General features: G+C 26.9%; 1 protein-coding gene across 5 annotated transcripts in view; it reads right to left on the reverse strand.

Annotated features, from left to right (window-relative positions):
- Positions 1–3,606: 3,606 nt before the first annotated feature.
- Positions 3,607–18,700, reverse strand: part of Tab2 (TAK1-associated binding protein 2) — a 40,179-nt gene continuing 25,085 nt past the window's right edge. For 2 of the 5 annotated variants that reach the window (XM_075313349.1, XM_075313348.1), the window contains 2 exons: positions 14,899–15,099; positions 13,603–14,834 (listed from right to left, as the gene is read on the reverse strand). In XM_075313349.1, the coding sequence (XP_075169464.1) occupies positions 14,074–14,834; positions 14,899–15,099 (962 nt within the window). In that variant the 3' untranslated portion in view covers positions 13,603–14,073. Of the gene's footprint in view, positions 4,308–10,919; positions 10,974–13,602; positions 14,835–14,898; positions 15,100–18,700 lie in introns of those variants that run through there. The other 3 variants (XR_012723692.1, XM_075313350.1, XM_075313351.1) reach the window with 3 other exon arrangements.

An 18,700-nucleotide genomic window follows, 5' to 3' on the forward strand; every position in this document is an offset into this window, starting at 1 on the left:
TCATTTCTAAAAGAAGTTTTTATCAAAATTTTAATCCTATAGGAAATTTTCTCACAATTTCATTTCTATAGAAAATTTTCTCTAAATTTTATTTCTATAGGAAATTTCCTCAAAATTGCATTTTATAGGAAATTTTCTCAAAATTTCATTTCTATAATAAATTTTACAAAATTTCATTTTTAAAGGAAATTTTCTGAAAATTTCATTTCTATAGCAAATTTTGTCAAAATTTAATTTCTATAAGAAAATTTTTCAAAATTTCATTTCTTAGGATATTTTGTCAAAATTTCATTTCTATAGGAAATTTTGTCAAATTGTCATTTCTATAGGATTTTTTTTCGAAAATTTCATTTATATGGGAAATTTTCTCAAAATTTCATTTCTATAAGAAAATTTGTCAAGATTTCATTTCTATAGATTTTTTTTAAATTTCATTTCTATAAGAAGTTTTTATCAAAATTTTAATCCTATATGAAATTTTGTTAAATTGTCATTTCTACAGGCAATTTTTTGAAAATTTCATTTCTATAAGAAATTCTTGTCAAAATTTTAAACCAATACGAAATTTTGTCAAAATTTCATTTCTATGGGAAATTTTCAGAAAATTTCATTTCTATTGGAAATTTTGTCAAAATTTCATTTCTATAGGAAATTTTCTGAAAATTTCATTTCTATAGTAAATTTTCTGAAAATTTCATTTCTATAGGAAATTTTGTCAAAATTTCATTTCTATGGAAAATTTTCTCAAAATTTCAATCCTATGGGAAATTTTGCCAAAATTTCATTTATACAAGAAGTTTTTATCAAAATTTTAATCCTATATGAAATTTCTCACAATTTCATTTCTATAGAATATTTTCTCTAAATTTCATTTCTATAGGAAATTTCCTCAAAATTTCATTTTTATAGGAAATTTTTCTCAAAGTTTCATTTCTATAAGAAATTTTACCAAAATTTCATTTTTAAAGGAAATTTTCTGAAAATTTCATTTCTATAGGAAAATTTGTCAAATTGTTATTTCTATAGAAAATTTTTTCAAAAATTTCATTTCTTTGAGACATTTTCTCAAAATTTCATTTCTATAAGAAAATTTGTCAAAATTTCATTTTTTTTAAATTTCATTCTATAAAAAATTTTTATCAAATTTTTAATCCTATTGGAAATTTTGTCAAATTTTCATTTCTATAGGAAATTTTGTCAAAATTTAATTTCTATAAGGAATTTTGTCAAAATTTCATTTCTGTAAGAAATTTTATTGATAAATTTTTTCTATAAGATATTTTTATCAAAATTTTTAACCTATAGGAAATTTTGTCAAAATTTTGTCAAATTGTCATTTCTACAGGCAATTTTTTGAAAATTTCATTTCTATAAGAAATTCTTGTCAAAATTTTAAGCCAATAGGATATTTTGTCAAAATTTCATTTCTATGGGAAATTTTCAGAAAATTTCATTCCTATTGAAAATTTTGTCAAAATTTAATTTCTATAAGAAAATTTATCAAAATTTCATTTTTTTTAAATTTCATTCTATAAGAAATTTTTATCAAATTTTTAATCCTATTGGAAATTTTGTCAAATTTTCATTTCTATAGGAAATTTTGTCAAAATTTAATTTCTATAAGGAATTTTGTCAAAATTTCATTTCTGTAAGAAATTTTATTGATAAATTTTTTCTATAGGAAATTTTGTCAAAATTTTATTTCTATAGGAAATTTAGTCAAATTTCAATTCTATAGGAAATTTTTTTCAAAATTTCATTTCTATAAGAAATTTTCTATATACGAAATTTGGTCAAAATTTCATTTCTATACGAAATTTTTGTCAAAATTTTAATCCTATAGGAAATTTTGCCAAAATTTCATTTCTACAAATAGTTTTTATCAAAATTTTATTCCTATAGGAAATTTTCTCACAATTTCATTTCTATAGCAATTTTTATCAAAATTTTAATCCTATAGGAAATTTTGTCAAATTGTCATTTCTGCAGGCAATTTTTTGAAAATTTCATTTCTATAAGAAATTCTTATAAAAATTTTAAACCAATACGAAATTTTTTCAAAATTTCATTTCTATGGGAAATTTTCAGAAAATTTCATTTCTATTGGAAATTTTGTCAAAATTTCATTTATACAAGAAGTTTTTATCAAAATTTTAATCCTATATGAAAATTTCTCACAATTTCATTTCTATAGAAAATTTTCTCTAAATTTCATTTCTATAGGAAATTTCCTCAAAATTTCATTTTTATAGGAAATTTTCTCAAAGTTTCATTTCTATAAGAAATTTTACCAAAATTTCATTTTTAAAGGAAATTTTCTGAAAATTTCATTTCTATAGCAAATTTTGTCTAAATTTCATATCTATAGGAAAATTTTTTCAAAAATTTCATTTCTATGAGACATTTTCTCAAAATTTCATTTCTATAAGAAAATTTGTCAAAATTTCATTTTTTTTAAATTTCATTCTATAAGAAATTTTTATCAAATTTTTAATCCTATTGGAAATTTTGTCAAATTTTCATTTCTATAGGAAATTTTGTCAAAATTTAATTTCTATAAGGAATTTTGTCAAAATTTCATTTCTGTAAGAAATTTTATTGATAAATTTTTTCTATAAGAAATTTTTATCAAAATTTTTATCCTATAGGAAATTTTGTCAAAATTTCATTTCTATAGGAAATTTTGTCAAATTGTCTTTTCTACAGGCAATTTTTTGAAAATTTCATTTCTATAAGAAATTCTTGTCAAAATTTTAAGCCAATAGGATATTTTGTCAAAATTTCATTTCTATGGGAAATTTTCAGAAAATTTCATTCCTATTGGAAATTTTGTCAAAATTTAATTTCTATAGGGAATTTTCTGAAAATTTCATTTCTATAGGAAATTTTGTCAAAATTTCATTTCTATAGGAAATTTTGTCAAAATTTCATTTCTATGGGAAATTTTCTCAAAATTTCAATCCTATGGGAAATTTTGCCAAAATTTCATTTATACAAGAAGTTTTTATCAAAATTTTAATCCTATAGGAAAATTTTTCACAATTTCATTTCTATAGAAAATTTTCTCTAAATTTCATTTCTATAGGAAATTTCCTCAAAATTTCATTTTTATAGGAAATTTTCTCGAAGTTTCATTTCTATAAGAAATTTTACCAAAATTTCATTTTTAAAGGAAATTTTCTGAAAATTTCATTTCTATAGGAAAATTTTTCAAAATTTCATTTCTTAGGATATTTTGTCAAAATTTCATTTCTATAGGAAATTTTGTCAAATTGTCATTTCTATAGGATTTTTTTTCGAAAATTTCATTTCTATGGGAAATTTTCTCAAAACTTCATTTCTATAAGAAAATTTGCCAAAATTTCATTTCTGTTAAGTAATTTTCGGCATAAGTCATCATTGTTTAAAAAAATTGGCTTGACTCCTTAACAGTGGTACCAACCTTTCTTTGCCAAAAACTCAATATGTTCTTTGTATAGTAGTGTAGTCAATATTTTAATTAGGCATAAACTTTAGATATGAATTAAACTATAATAAATACATATATTGAATAAATTAAAATAATTATTTTTGAAATATATATAAATTAACAATATAAAGTCTTTTACTTAATATATGTAGATAAATTTCTTAAAATTCTCTAGACAAAAGCTCATTAACCAATAATTGTAAATCACATAAGCTGCCAGCAGCCTTTATCTTATTTCCATACCTAGTATATAGTACTCTTAATTGTCTATATATAATGTACATATGAATATTAATATATAAACGAAATTATATTCTCTATATATAAATAATATTATTTATCATGAAAAAATAACTTAGAAAATTATTATCAACATTTTTAATGTTATTAAAAATATATTTATATAAAAAAAAACACAATTCGTCGTTTTCTTAAACTTTATCGTTCGTTGGTAAGAAACACAAATGAATCTCTAATGTTGTGGATATCAACAAAAGTTCAGCTTAATATTTCCACATTCAGCATTGTTCTGGGTTTTTGGGGACTCTACCGTGCCATCCTATTGAAGGTAAGTTGCAAAATTGTTGTAATGATATTGCATCAAGTTGCATAGCAGCTGGGCTTCATTGAATGCTATAGGTTTCACACCTGTATACTTGAAGCTATACGTGCAACGAGTTACAGAAGCCTTAACTCCATTTCCATTTTACTCAGCAGCACAATCTCTGTAACGGACAAAGACAGTTGAAGATCATCACGAACCGATATTGTAATAATATGTGTGGTCGTTATGATCTCTTATCACTTGGTCATGATACAATCCATGAGTGAATGATTCCTGAAATTATAAGAGAATTAAGTAGAATATTAAAAATCGATCATCAAACTGTTTTACTATAAATTTGGGTAAACTCATAATAAAAGTAGTTTTGCGTATTACTTGCAGTAAAACTATACTTAATACTTGCGGTAAACTATACTAAAAAATTAATGACAGCTGATTCCATTGTTTAAAAATTTCCTATAGAAATAAAATTGTGACAAGATTTTCTATAGAAATATATTTTTGACAAAATTTTCTATAGAAATAGAATTTTGAAAAAATTTTCTATTGAAATAAAATTTTGACAAAATTTTCTATTGAAATAAAATTTTGACAAAATTTTCTATTGAAATAAAATTTTGACAAAATTTTCTATAGAAATAAAATTTTGACAACATTTTATATAGAAATAAAATTTTGAAAAAAATTTTGCAATAAAATTTTGACAAAATGTTCTATAGAAAAAATTGACAAAATTTTCTATAGAACTAAATTTTTGACAACATTTTTTTAGAAATAAAATTTTGACAAAATTTTCTATAGAAATAAAATTTTGACACAATTTTTATTAGAAATAACATTTTGACAAAATTTTCTATAGAAATAAAAGCTTGACAAAATTTTCTATTGAAATAAAATGTTGACAACATTTTATATAGAAATAAAATTTTGACAAAATTGTCTATGGAAATAAAATTTTGACAAAATTTTCTATAGAAATAAACTCTTGACAAAATTTTTTTATAAATAAAATTTTGACAAAATTTTCTATAGAAATAAAATTTTGACAACATTTCCTATAGAAATAAAATATTGACAAAATTGTCTATGGAAATAAAATTTTGACAAAATTGTCTATAGAAATAAAATTTTAACAAAATTTACGATACAAATAAAATTGTGACAAAATTTTCAATAGGAATTAAATTTTGGCAAAATTTTCTATAGGAATAACATTTTGACAAATTTTTCGATAGAAATAAAATTTTAACAAATTTTTTATAGAAATAAAATATTGACAAAATTTCCTGTAGAAATAAAATTTTGACCAAATTTTCTATAGAAATAAAATTTTGACAAATTTTTCTAAAGAAATAAAATTTTGACAAAATTTTCTAAAATAAAATTTTGACAAAATTTTCTTTAGAAATAAAATTTTGACAAGATTTTCTATAGAAACAGAATTTTGATAAAATTTTCTTTAGAAATAAAAATTTGACAAGGTTTTCTATAGAAACAGAATTTTGATAAAATTTTCTATAGAAATTAAGATTTGACAAAATTTTCTACAGAAATAAGGTTTTGACAAAATTTTCTATAGAAATAACATTTTGACAAAATGTTCTATAGAAATAAAATTTTTAAAAAATCTTCTGAAGAAATAAAATTTTGACAAAATTTTCTATATAAACAAAATTTTGACAACGTTTTCTATAGAAATAAAATTTTGACAAATTTTTCTATAGAAATAAAATTTTGACAAAATTTTCTACAGAACTAAAATTTTGACAAAATTTTCTATAGAAATAAAATTTTGACAAATTTTTCGATACAAATAAAATTTTGACAAAATTTCCAATAGGAATAAAATTTTGGCAAAATTTGCTATAGGAATAAAATTTTGACAAAATTTTCGATAGAAATAAAATTTTGACAAAATTTTCTATAGAAATAACTTTTTGACAAAATCTTCTGAAGAATAAAATTTTGACAAAATTTCCTATATAAACAACATTTTGACAACGTTTTCTATAGAAATAAAATTTTGACAAATTTTTCTAAAGAAATAAAATTTTGGACAAAATTTTCTATAGAAATAAAATCTTGACAACATTTTTTTAGAAATAAAATTTTGACAAAATTTTCTATAGAAATAAAATTTTGACAACATTTTTTACAGAAATAAAATTTTGGCAAAATTTTCTATAGAAATAAAATTTTGACAAAATTTTCTATAGAAATAAAATTTTGACAAAATTTACGATACAAATAAAATTTTGACAAAATTTTCAATAGGAATAAAATTTTGGCAAAATTTTCTATAGGAATAAAATTTTGACAAAATTTTCGATAGAAATAAAGTTTTGACAAAATTTTCTATAGAAATAACATTTTGACAAAATGTTCTATAGAAATAAAATTTTGAAAAAATCTTCTGTAGAAATAAAATTTTGACAAAATATTCTATATAAACAAAATTTTGACAAAAATTTCTATAGAAATAAAATTTTGACAGGATTTTCTATAGCAACAGAATTTTGATAAAATTTTCTATAGAAATAAAAATTTGATAAGATTTTCTATAGAAACAGAATTTTGATAACATTTTCTATAGAAATAAAAATTTGACAAAATTTTCTACAGAAATAAAGTTTTTAAAGTATTTTTATAGAAATAAAATTTTGCCGAAATTGTCTATGGAAATTAAATTTTGACAAAATTGTCTATAGAAGTAAAATTTTGGCATAATCTTCTATAGAAATAAAAATAAATTTTTTACAAAATTTTCTATAGAAATAAAATTTTGACAAAATCTTCTATAGAAATAAGAATAAATTTTTGACTAAATTTTCTATAGAAATAAAATTTTGACAAAATTTTCTAAAGAAATAATATTTTGACAAAATTTTCTATAAAAATGAAATTTTGACAAAATTTTCTGTAGAAATAAAATTTTTACAAAATTTTCTATAGAAATAAAATGTTGACAACATTTTCTATAGAAATATATTTTTGACAAAATTTTCTATAGAAATAGAATTTTGACAAAATTTTCTATAGAAATAGAATTTTGACAAAATTTTCTATTGAAACCCAGCCAAATAAATACAAATCGATGATTTGAGTTTGGCAAAGGAAAATAGATATGCTTGCAAATTTGTTTAGGCAGTAGCCGACTATTAAACCCTTTTTCGGAAGGTTCAAGTGTATTTCACTTTGGGTTGAGTGAATTACCCGCATTTATTCTGATAATTGGTTGATAGTTTTGCTGCAAGTAGAGGATGCTGATGAGGAATGTGGTAATTCCGAAACAGCTGTACATCCAACCATCTTGCAGCCTATAGGGCTTTGCCCAAATAAATTTGACAAGCATACTTTTCCTCTGTTGGTTAAGCTACACTTGTAGTTTAGTCAATGCATGGCTTTAAGCTGAGATCAAAAAAACAACAATAACGATTGAAGAGAAGCCAACAATAACAAACAAAACGAATATTTGTCGAAATTTTGAATTTAGAGTTATTTGAGATCCATCTCTTTCCCTATTGCCTTTTTAAACTCGTGCAAAAAGGCAATAGGGAAAAAGTGGGGACTAAAACCAAAAATTGTACATTGGCTATACACGGCAGTGGTTAGACCTATAATGCTATATGGTGTTGTAGTCTGGTGGCCGGCACTTCACCAGCCGACAAGTTTAGACAAAGTTCAGCGTATGGCGTGCTTGTGTATCTCAGGTGCATTCAGCAAGACAGGAACAAACTCCCTTAATGCACTCAAAAAAAAAAGTGAACTCTCTATTTCACTAAAGCCAATTTAACTTTATTTTAGTTAATGGAATTATTATGCTTGGAGAAAGTTTCCTTTACACTAATAATTTTTTGCGTACGTTAGTTAAATTAACTAAAAAACAAGAAAAAATTATACACAAATTAAGCATAAAGGTTTACTAAATTCGTATTTCTCACATAATAGTTCATTATTTCTTTAAATTTTTAAATTTTACTACAGATGCGTTCATCATGAACTTCATATATCACTAAAGACATTCTTGCAATTTTGAACTCCAATTTTTTCCTTCAAACTACAAATGTTTCTTTAACAAGTGAAAAAAATTTAATTATGTCTAAAAAATTTTCTTGGATTTGTCGAAAAATATTTACTTATTTTTATGACATCGGCGTGATGCCAGCGTTTGTAATACTGTTTAGTTAAAATTTTCTACAAATATTTAAAATTTTCTAAAATTTACCGCAAGTTATCTTCCTGGTGGGTTTACTGTTTTTTCAGTGTGTCATACTGCATCTATTGCCTTTAGACATTTTGGCCAAACAGTCAGCTGCAACAACGGCTGTGCGGTTGCGCGAGCTATCGCTGTGGTCGGAAAAAAGTTACGGTCACAGTTCGGTCCTCAAAATAATGCCAGATGTGCCTAACGTAGTGGATTACACTTTGGCGAGTCCACTTTTCGACAAAAAGTTTGAGACTCTAATTCCCAATAGTGAGGCGTGGTGTACACGGACCCCGGGGAATAAAAGATATATAGATTTCTACACTGATGGCTCCAAATTGGATGGCCAAGTGGGTTTCGTAGTATATTCTAAAGATCTTGAACTTCGAATAGCGAAAAGATTACCTGATCACTGTAGTGTTTTTCAGGCTGAAATATTAGCAATAAGAGAAGTGGTGAATTGGCTGAGAAGTAATGCTCCAAGCAATATTGGCATTAATATATACTCAGACAGTCAACCTGCAATAAAATCCTTGGACTCTGTGTTCCTCAACTCGAAAACGGCCATCGACTGCCGCAAATCTCTCAATGAGATGGCTGAGCAGCACAATATTCACCTAATATGGGTGCCTGGTCACAGGAACATACCGGGGAACTGCGAAGCAGATGAGCTAGCAAGGCTAGGAACTACCTTACATATTCCAGGGGAACTAGAATCTGTTGGTATGCCTCTGGCCACCTGCAAGCTCTTACTGCGTGAGAAGGCTGTCATGATGGCAAATGTTCGATGGGAGAATTGTAAGGGTTGTAACGACACCAAGCAAATATGGCCCCATTTAAACTTAAACCGCACACTAGATATGCTAGTGTTCTCGAGACGCCAGATATCACTCCTGATATCTGCTATAACGGGTCGCTGCCTGATAGGCGATTTTGCAAAAACTATTGGTGCGAAGTATAATGACTATTGTATGAGCTGTCATGATGCGGTGGAAAAGGAATCAATAAAACACCTCTTGTGTGAGTGTCCTGCATTTTGTGTAAGGCGTAAGCAAATTTTAGGGGCATATAGCTTCAGATTACTAGCGGACCTGGAAAACGTTAACTTAAGCAGTCTGCTAATGTTTTTGGAACAATCTGGTTGGTTCAACAGAAGAAAATAATCGAGAAGGTTCAACGGTTAAAACTAGAAGTGCCCATATGTAATAGGTACTTTTAGTTAAAGTGGTATCACAATGGACTGAATAGTCTAAGTGAGCCTGAATCTTAATCGGGCTGCCACTTTAACCTAACCTAACCTAACCTAACCTATTTGAGATCCATAAATAAACGCAGAAATTTACCGTCGGCGCAGATTTTGTATATGGAGATCATATACACCCGATGTCCTTGGAAGTTGTAATTTTAAATTGAACCTCTTCCAACGTGCCATCTGAGCCGGTCTTTTGTGAGAATGTTTGTTTCATCAAAGCCACTCGAAATTCTTTACATTAAATTAATGACCTCTAATGTCCATAACTGATAGACCATTTATAAATCGATGTTTCACCATTTTATTTATATTATATTTATATATATTTATCCTAATTCTTGGCATTTTTTATGTTTGTTTTCTATATGCGACACATTACATTTGTTAACATCTAAACTTTCTATCCGATTTGCCCGACACTTTGATTTTTGTGTATTTTTCTTTTTTATATAGATTTATTTTTTATAAAATGCCTATATAGATTAATACCAAGATTTTACTTCTTAAACTTCTGGAAGCCTAATTAATTTTTGAAATTTTTTGTTTTTATAAACACATATTCTAGAGATTGTTATCTACCCATATTTTGATGTGGTCTCTATATAGTCTTGTGTCGTATTTTAATTTATTGGCCTGCCATTAAAATGTAGAGTTCTTTACATGCCTAAAATGGTGAGATTTGTCGTCGAGTCGTATCAAAATTTCAAATTAGGGTTCTTTAGGACATATAAACACATATGGCACAATAAAATACTTATATTGGTCTATTTTTGGAGCACTAAACCTTAAAATTATAATTGGAATACTGCTAAAATGAGATTTAGGTACACCACCTGGAGTCGACTCCGGAGTCGGAGTCGAGGTTAATAAGAAATGCTGGAGTCGGAGCCGGAGTCGAGCAAATTTGACTCGACTCCACACCTGCTAACAACCATGCAAAAATTGGTCCATATCGGTCCATAATTCTATATAGTCCCCATATAAATCTATCCCCAGGTATCACAATGGACTGAATTGTCTAAGTGAGCCTGATACATCGGACTGCCACCTAACCTAACCATCCCCAGATTTGATTTCCGATATTGGTTCATAATTATTTATAAACTCCTCTATATAAACCGATCAAGAACTGAATTGGCTTATATAGATATTTAACCTGTTTTAGTACAAAGGTAACTGCCTACATAGCCAAGCTCAACACGGTCTTCTTTTCCCACTAATTATTCCAAGCCCGTTCCCTTGGCTGTGGTTTCGCTAGTTAGTAGATAGGGACAGTAGGAATCTCGTTAATTCATTCATGGTTTAGATCATAATTAATTAAATTAAAGTCAGCAAATGGGGTCTTAGATTGCGATGGAGTTGTATCCGTGGTTTGAAACGGCAACGGTAATTTAACAGAATTATAATAAATATTTATCTGGATACTTACTATTTTCACCAGGTGATAAAGTTATATGAATATCCTCCCTACTGAGTACCGGTTCTTAAAAAATCAAACAAAAATTGGAAAACAAAATTAATCTATGCTCCACTACAAATCTGATATAGAAACTATTTAGATATTGCAACACAATAGCAATTTTAAAAGGTCATTTATTTAAAATGTTTTGTCTCTGCATTCAAGACACTCTATGGCATGCAAACAACAAAAAATACATTAATAATCAATCAAATCCTGGAATGACTTACCATTATGGATGTTCAATACGAAAGGCGGGACGATTTTCGCAGGGAAAGAAAAACAAAAATATTGAGCCAGTATCAAGCATATTTGGCATATTAAAAATAAAAAATGCGACATTTAAGTATTCAATAAATAAAATGGGGAATGGGAGCCATGTAAAAGAAATTAACCACTTAAAATCTTATTTGGAATATCTATTTATTTGAATAATCAGAGCCCAAACTGTAAGACTGGTTATGGAATGATACAAAAACCGCGGTTTTGAATTACATTGATGCCCATGTTGGCATAACCACTAACATGTGAATTTTATTTTTATAGAAAATGTTTACAAAATTTTATTTGTATAGAAAATTATTTATTTCTATAGAAAATTTTGTCAATTATTTATTTTATTTCTATAGAAAAAATTGTCAAAATTTTATTTCCATGGAGAATTTTGTCAAAATTTTATTTCCATAGATATTTTTCTCAAACTTTTATTTCTAAAGAAATTTTGCCAAAATTTTATTTCCATAGAAAATGTTGCCAATATTTTATAGAAAATTTTGTGAAGATTTTATTTACATGTCAAATTTTGTCAAAATTGTATTTCTATCGAAAATTTTGTAAAAATTTTATTTCTATAGAAAATCCTGTCAAAATTTTCTTTCTATAGAGAATTTTGTCAAAATTTTATTTTTTATAGAAAATTTTGTCAAAATTTTATTTTTTATAGAAAATTTTGTCAAAATTTTATTTTTTTATAGAAAATTTTGTCAAAATTTTATTCCCATAGAAATTTTTCTCAAACTTTTATTTCTAAAAAAATTTTGCCAAAATTTTATATCAATACAAAATGTTACCAATATTTTATAGAAAATTTTGTGAAGATTTTATTTTCATGTCAAATTTTGTCAAAACTTTGTAAAAATTTTATTTCTATAGAAAATTTCGTCAAAATGTTATTTCTATAGATAATTTTGTTAAAATTTTATTTCTATAGAAAATTTTGTCAAAATTTAATTTCCATAGAAAATCTTGTCAAAATTTTATTTCCATATAAAATTATGTCAAAATTTTGTTTCTATAGAAAATTGTGTCAAAATTTTATTTCTATAGCGAATTTTGTCAAAATTTTATTTCTATAGAAAATTTTGTCAAAATTTTATTTCCATAGAAATTTTGCCAAAATTTTATTTCTATAGAAAATGTTGTCAATATTTTATAGAAAATTTTGTCAAAATTGTATTTCTATCGAAAATTTTGTAAAAATTTTATTTCTATAAAATTTCGTCAAAATTTTATTTCTATAGAAAATTTCTATAGAAAATTTTGTCAAAATTTAATTTCTATACACAATTTTGTCAAAATTTTATTTCCATAGAAAATGTTCTCAAACTTTTATTTCTAAAGAAATTTTGCCAAAATTTTATTTCTATAGAAAATTGTGGCAAAATTTTATTTCTATAGAAAATTGTGTCAAAATTTTATTTAGATAGAAAATTATGTCAAAATTTTATTTATATAGAAAATTTTGTCGAAATTTTTTTTCTATATAAAATTTTGTCAAAATTTTGTTTCTATTGAAAATTGTGTCAAAATTTAATTTTTATAGAAAATTTTGCAAATTTTTTATTTCTATAGAAAATTTTGTCAAAATTTTATTTCTATAGAAATTTTGTCAAAATTTTATTTCTATAGAAATTTTGTCAAAATTTTATATCTATAGAAATTTTGTAAAAATTTTATTTCTATAGAAAATCTTGTCAAAATTGTATTTCTATAGAAAATTTCGTCAAAATTTTATTTCTATAAAGAATTTTGTCAAAAATTTATTTCTATAGGAAATTTTGTCAAAATTTTATTTCTATAGAAAATTTTGTCAAAATTTTATTTCTATTGAAAATGTTGTCAAAATTTTATTTCTATTGAAAATTGTGTCAAAATTTAATTTTTATAGAAAATTTTGCAAAAATTTTATTTCTATAGAAAATTTTGCCAAAATTTTATTTCTATCGATATTTTGTCAAAATTTTATTTCTATAGAAAATCTTGTCAAAATTTTATTTCTATAGAAAATTTTTTCAAAATTTTATTTCTATAGAAATTTAGTCAAAATTTTATTTCTATAGAAAATTTTGTCGAAATTTTATTTCTATAGAAAATTTTGTCAAAATTTTATTTCTCTAGAAAATTTTCTATAATTTTTTTTTTTTAATTTTTATGTATAGAAAATTTATGAAGTACCTCTTAGATGGAAAGGAATATTCTACAAAATCGAACAAAGCATCCAATTCTATCAATCTACCAAAGAGTAAAAAATCTACCATTTTTGGTAGAATTCTACCAACTGTGGCAACCGTGGCAATAGAACCCCGATATTGTTTAAAATTGCAATATTTTTATAATTGCAGCCTTCGTATACAAATAATATGGAATAAGAAAATTTTGTGTTTCGTTTTCTTATTTATGGATTATTTTTATTTAGGATTTTTTTATATATAAGATTATATTGAGGATATGATTAGAATTTTTCCCTATTTATCTTTGCAAGTACTTTAAATATTGTCGTTGTTTTTTTTTAGATTTTTCTTATATATTTTCTATATAGATTTTGATTAATTATCACAGATTAAAGATACTTACATACACACATATTTATATAGTCAATAAAATTTAATAAACAATATGTGATACATTCAGAAAAGAAATATCCAAAAAATTAACAATATTGAAAAAAACTCATTTGAATAACATAAAAACAGAAATAATTTGCATGCTTTTGTTAAGACATAAAATTAAAAAAAAAAAAGATCTAAATAAAAATAGAGTAACGAACCAAAAATTAAATAAGTTAGTTTAATTTTTAATACATATACAGAATTGGTATGCAAAGATACAAAAAAAATAGGCAAAATTAGGTATGCAAAGCCAAATGCTGTAATTGTTGTTGAGCCAAATTAGTATCATGCTCTAAATTGCTATTGGCAGCCCCAGTCACACTTGTTAAGGAATTCATACTGCCATTGACAGAGGCGGCAGCTGCTGCGGCATTAACATCTGTTACCGATCTATTGGTTACGGAAGTTAAGCCTACTGCAGCTGCTGCCCCAGCAGCTGCTGAGGTTACTGACGAAGCTGAATTGTTGGATATAGCTCTAGAAAGATTTGTTAGCGTACCAGGTAATATCCTAACATTTTCACAGCATTCACATATATTCAATTGCGGATGATTACGGAATGTACACATGCTGCACTCCCAGGGCTCCATTAATTCATATTCATCATCATCATCGTCCTCGTAATCACCATTATCTGTATCGGAATAATAGGTATCCTGATCCTGATACGGCGATGTTGGGTAAGATGACTGCGGAATTTGTTGATGCTGCTGCTGCTGTTGATATATTGAGGGCGATAATGATAGTGAATGTTGAAATTGTTGCTGCTGCCCTGCTACTATGGGCGAGGATGCGTTGCTGAAGTTTGGCAAAGAGGCAGGTGTATGAGGTGTATTGGATGTTGTATGATGTTGTATTATATCTAAACTAGTTTGACGTGGTGGTGGCGGTCTTGGTGGTGGCCTTGATGACCTTTGTCGTGGGAATGGTTGAGGTGGAAATTGTTGTTGTTGTTGTGATGGTGGTGGTGGTGGAGGTTGATTCGCCAATGGATTACCTATAGAGTGGAAAAAATTGTACAATTTTTGTACGGATCATTTTTGCTATGTGTCAACACTTACTACTTCTAATCATTGCTTGACATTCAGCCCTTAATTTCTCTATTTCTATATCCAGTCTTTCGGCAAGACCCATGGGTATGGGTCCCGTTATTAAATTGACTTCATGTTCCACTTGCACCAAACGTTTCTTATTTTCACGCAGTGCCGCTGCCAATTTATCACGTCTTTTCTTTTGTCGCTCCAGAATTTCGGCCACAAATTCTAAAAAAAGATATTAAGAAATAAAATAATTAAATAAATAAAATTAACAATTAGCAAAATGTGTTTCTTTGGCATATTGTGAAAATCGAGTAATTCCTAAATACAATTTCTTCGGTGTCGCTGTGAAAAAGGTGATTACTAAAGGCTATAGAAATAATTTCCGTTATATTCAAAAATAGTTAATACCCCAGTGATCTATAACCCTGTGTCTAGATCGAGAGGTATGTGACCAAAGTGATCTGATGGTAAGGCAAGTGCCTGATGAGACACCCATCGATCCGATGGACTCTACCATTTTAACAACTCTAGTGAAAACAAGTATACGTTATACCGCCGGAAGTTCAGCCAGGCCGTATCTTATGTACCCTCCACCATGGATTGCGTAGAAACTTCTACGAAAGACTGTCATCCACAATCGAATTACTTGGGTTTTGGTAATATATAGGAAAGTCCACAAATAATTACGAACCGGTATGAACTTTTGCGTGATAATTAGAGAGCCAGAATTGAAATATGGGCGGTCGATTTATATGGGGGCTATATACAATTTGAAACGATATGGACGAATTTTTGTGTGATTGGGGATCGGTTTATCTGAGGGATATATATAAATAACTATAGACCGATATGGACCTAGATAGGCATGGTTGTTAGCGGTCATATACTAGCACAATGTATCAAATCTCAACTAATTGGGTTAAATTTGCTCCTCCAAGAGGCTCCGGAGGTCAAATCTAGGGATCGGTTTATATGGGAGCTATATATAATTATGGACCGATATTGACCAATTTTTGCATGGTTGTTAGAGACTATATATACCAAGTTCAAAATTTCAACCGCATCGGATGAATTTTGCTCCTCCAAGAGGCTGCGGAGGTTAAATCTGGGGATCGGTTTATATGGGGGCTATATATAATTATGGACCGATATGAACCAATTTATGCATAGTTGTTAGAGACCATATACTAACACCACATACCAAATTTCAACCGAATCGGATGAATTTTGCTCTTCCAATGGGCTCCGGAGGTCAAATCTGGGGATCGGTTTATATGGGGGGCTATATATAATTATGGACCGAAGTGGACCAATTTTTGCATGGTTGTTAGAGGCTATATACTAATATCACGTACCGAATTTCAACTGGATCGAATGAAATTTGCTTCTTTTAGAGGCTCCACAAGCCAAATCCGGGGATCGGTTTATATGGGGACTATATATAATTATGGACCGATGTGGATCAATTTTTGCATGGTTGTTAGAGACCATATACTAACACCATGTAGCAAATTTCAATCGGATCGGAAGAAGTTTGCCTCCGCAAGCCAAATCTGGGGGTCGGTTTATATGGGGGCTGTACGTAAATGTGGCCAATTTGCAATACCATCTGATCTACATCAATAACAACTAATTATGCTAAGTTTCAAGTCGATAGCTTGTTTCGTTCGGAAGTTAGTACAAAAATCAGTGTGGAAAGCCATTGTAAGGGATCGGGGCAATCTACCGGCAAATTACATTCGTGCAAATTGCAAATCGTGTGTAAAAGGAACGATTTCTGAAATTTAGATTATTTGAATCAATTATTTGTAGGCAAGGCGGGGTAGTTCCCTAAACACAGACGAAGTAAATATAAAGATTTGATTGATTTAAAATTTAAAGCATTTCTTCTTTTTTATTTTTGGAAAGAAATCTATTTTTTTATGAATTGGATTTTTTTTTTTTTTTTTTTTAATTATAAAAAAATAAATAAAAATTGTTTTTCTTTGATATTGGCATACTATTTCAACATTTCTAAGAACATAAAATAATCCAAAGAGATTTTCATGTTTCCATAATACCCAATTTAAAATATTTCGAAATCATTGTCTTTAATTTTTTTATAGCTATTGACGCAGAAATAATTTTATTTTGCAAATCAAAATGACCAAAACATAGTCTAAATTTAAACGAGAGAAATCTATTAAAAAAGTGCCATCAACATATAAAAATATCTAAATAGAATTCACATAATTATTTTTAACTTTCAATTCCAAGAAAAATATGAGCAAAAAAAAAACATATTCCCAAAAAATATATACATAAATTTATTGCACATACATTAAAGATAGAAAAACTAAATAGCCAAAGAAGATGGATGCTATGAATGGCTAAGCTAAAATAAATTTGTTTGTTTATGAAGCAAGTGGAAGTGGAGAACAAGAGCCGGGGGTATAAATAAAGCCCCGAGGAATGTACCTTCTCCCATATATCTAGAGGTAGAGGTATATGGTTGAGAAAACTCGTGATTATATTGAAATCCATGGAAAGATTAAGGAACTTTGCATTGGTGATGGCATGTACGATATTCATTAGGACGATTCACATTCACATTGGTTGGTATATTTACCATGAACTTGAAACAGTGAGAGATGAAAAAAGAAAAACGAACAACAATCTCACAAACCCCATTCGCATTTACGTCAAAATTATCAACATGGTAGCCAGCACATAGCATCACAGCGCACAGGTTGGAAAATATTCACTCATAAAAATTTTCTTAATCTCCACTTCAAAGAAATTTAGTTAAGGCAAACAATTAAAGAATAAACATTTAATTACAATAATAAAAAGAATGGGACTTTACATTCTTTAACTAAATGGATTATTAGGCCATTTAGACAGATTTTCACACAAAATTAATTTTAATCCCTCTTGAGAGGGATATTTGAAATATGATTTTGTTTTCTTCAAAATATTTTTTATTTATATTTGCGAATATAACTGTGCTGGTCAAAAATAGAGATTTTCATTTTATTATCGTATCTTCCCTGTTTCTGTTTTTTATCTTAAAAATATATTTTCAATTTTTGCGATACATTTTTAAAAATAGCAAAAGTAGATTGATCGAATTTCAAAATTATAAAAAGTTGACATTAACTTTTTAGAAAAAGTCAGTTGGCCCAAGAGTCGATTTTCGACTTTTGTATGCCTATTTTAGACTGCCACTAAGTTTTATTGATTGTGGCACATAACAAAAGATGATTTGAGCCGATTTTCAAAAATATCAAGAGTCGATTAGATGAATTTCCACATTTCGACTTCTTTTTACCAAAAAAATAGATGTGTGGAAAATTCGATTTTTGGACTTTAGTATTAGTCGACATTTCGATTTTTTCGATGAAACGTAATAAACGTTCGAAGCAATGTAAATTCCAAATTATCCCTCACGATAAATCTGATCGAAATTGCAGTGATTATTATTTTATAGCGGGGCCAACGTGGTGCAATGGTTAGCACGCACGGTTGCCACTCGAACCAAAATAATTAACCAAAATTTTCAGAAAATGTAACTAAAACAAAAACTACCAAACCAAAAAATCTTATTTTGCAAAAAAATATTTTTATAGAAAATTTTTTCAAAATCTTATTTCTATAGACCATTTTGTCAAAATTTTATTTCTATATAAAATTTTTTCAAAATCTTATTTCTAAAGAAAATTTTGTCAAAATTTTATTTCTATAGAAAGTTTTGTCAAAATCTTATTTCTATAAAAAATTTTGTCAAAATTTTATTTCTATAGAACATTGTGTCAAAATTTTATTTCTATAGAAAATTTTGTCA

This window comes from Haematobia irritans, chromosome 5 (assembly GCF_050003625.1).
Source record: "Haematobia irritans isolate KBUSLIRL chromosome 5, ASM5000362v1, whole genome shotgun sequence".
In the NCBI taxonomy this organism is placed as follows: Eukaryota; Metazoa; Arthropoda; class Insecta; order Diptera; family Muscidae; genus Haematobia; species Haematobia irritans.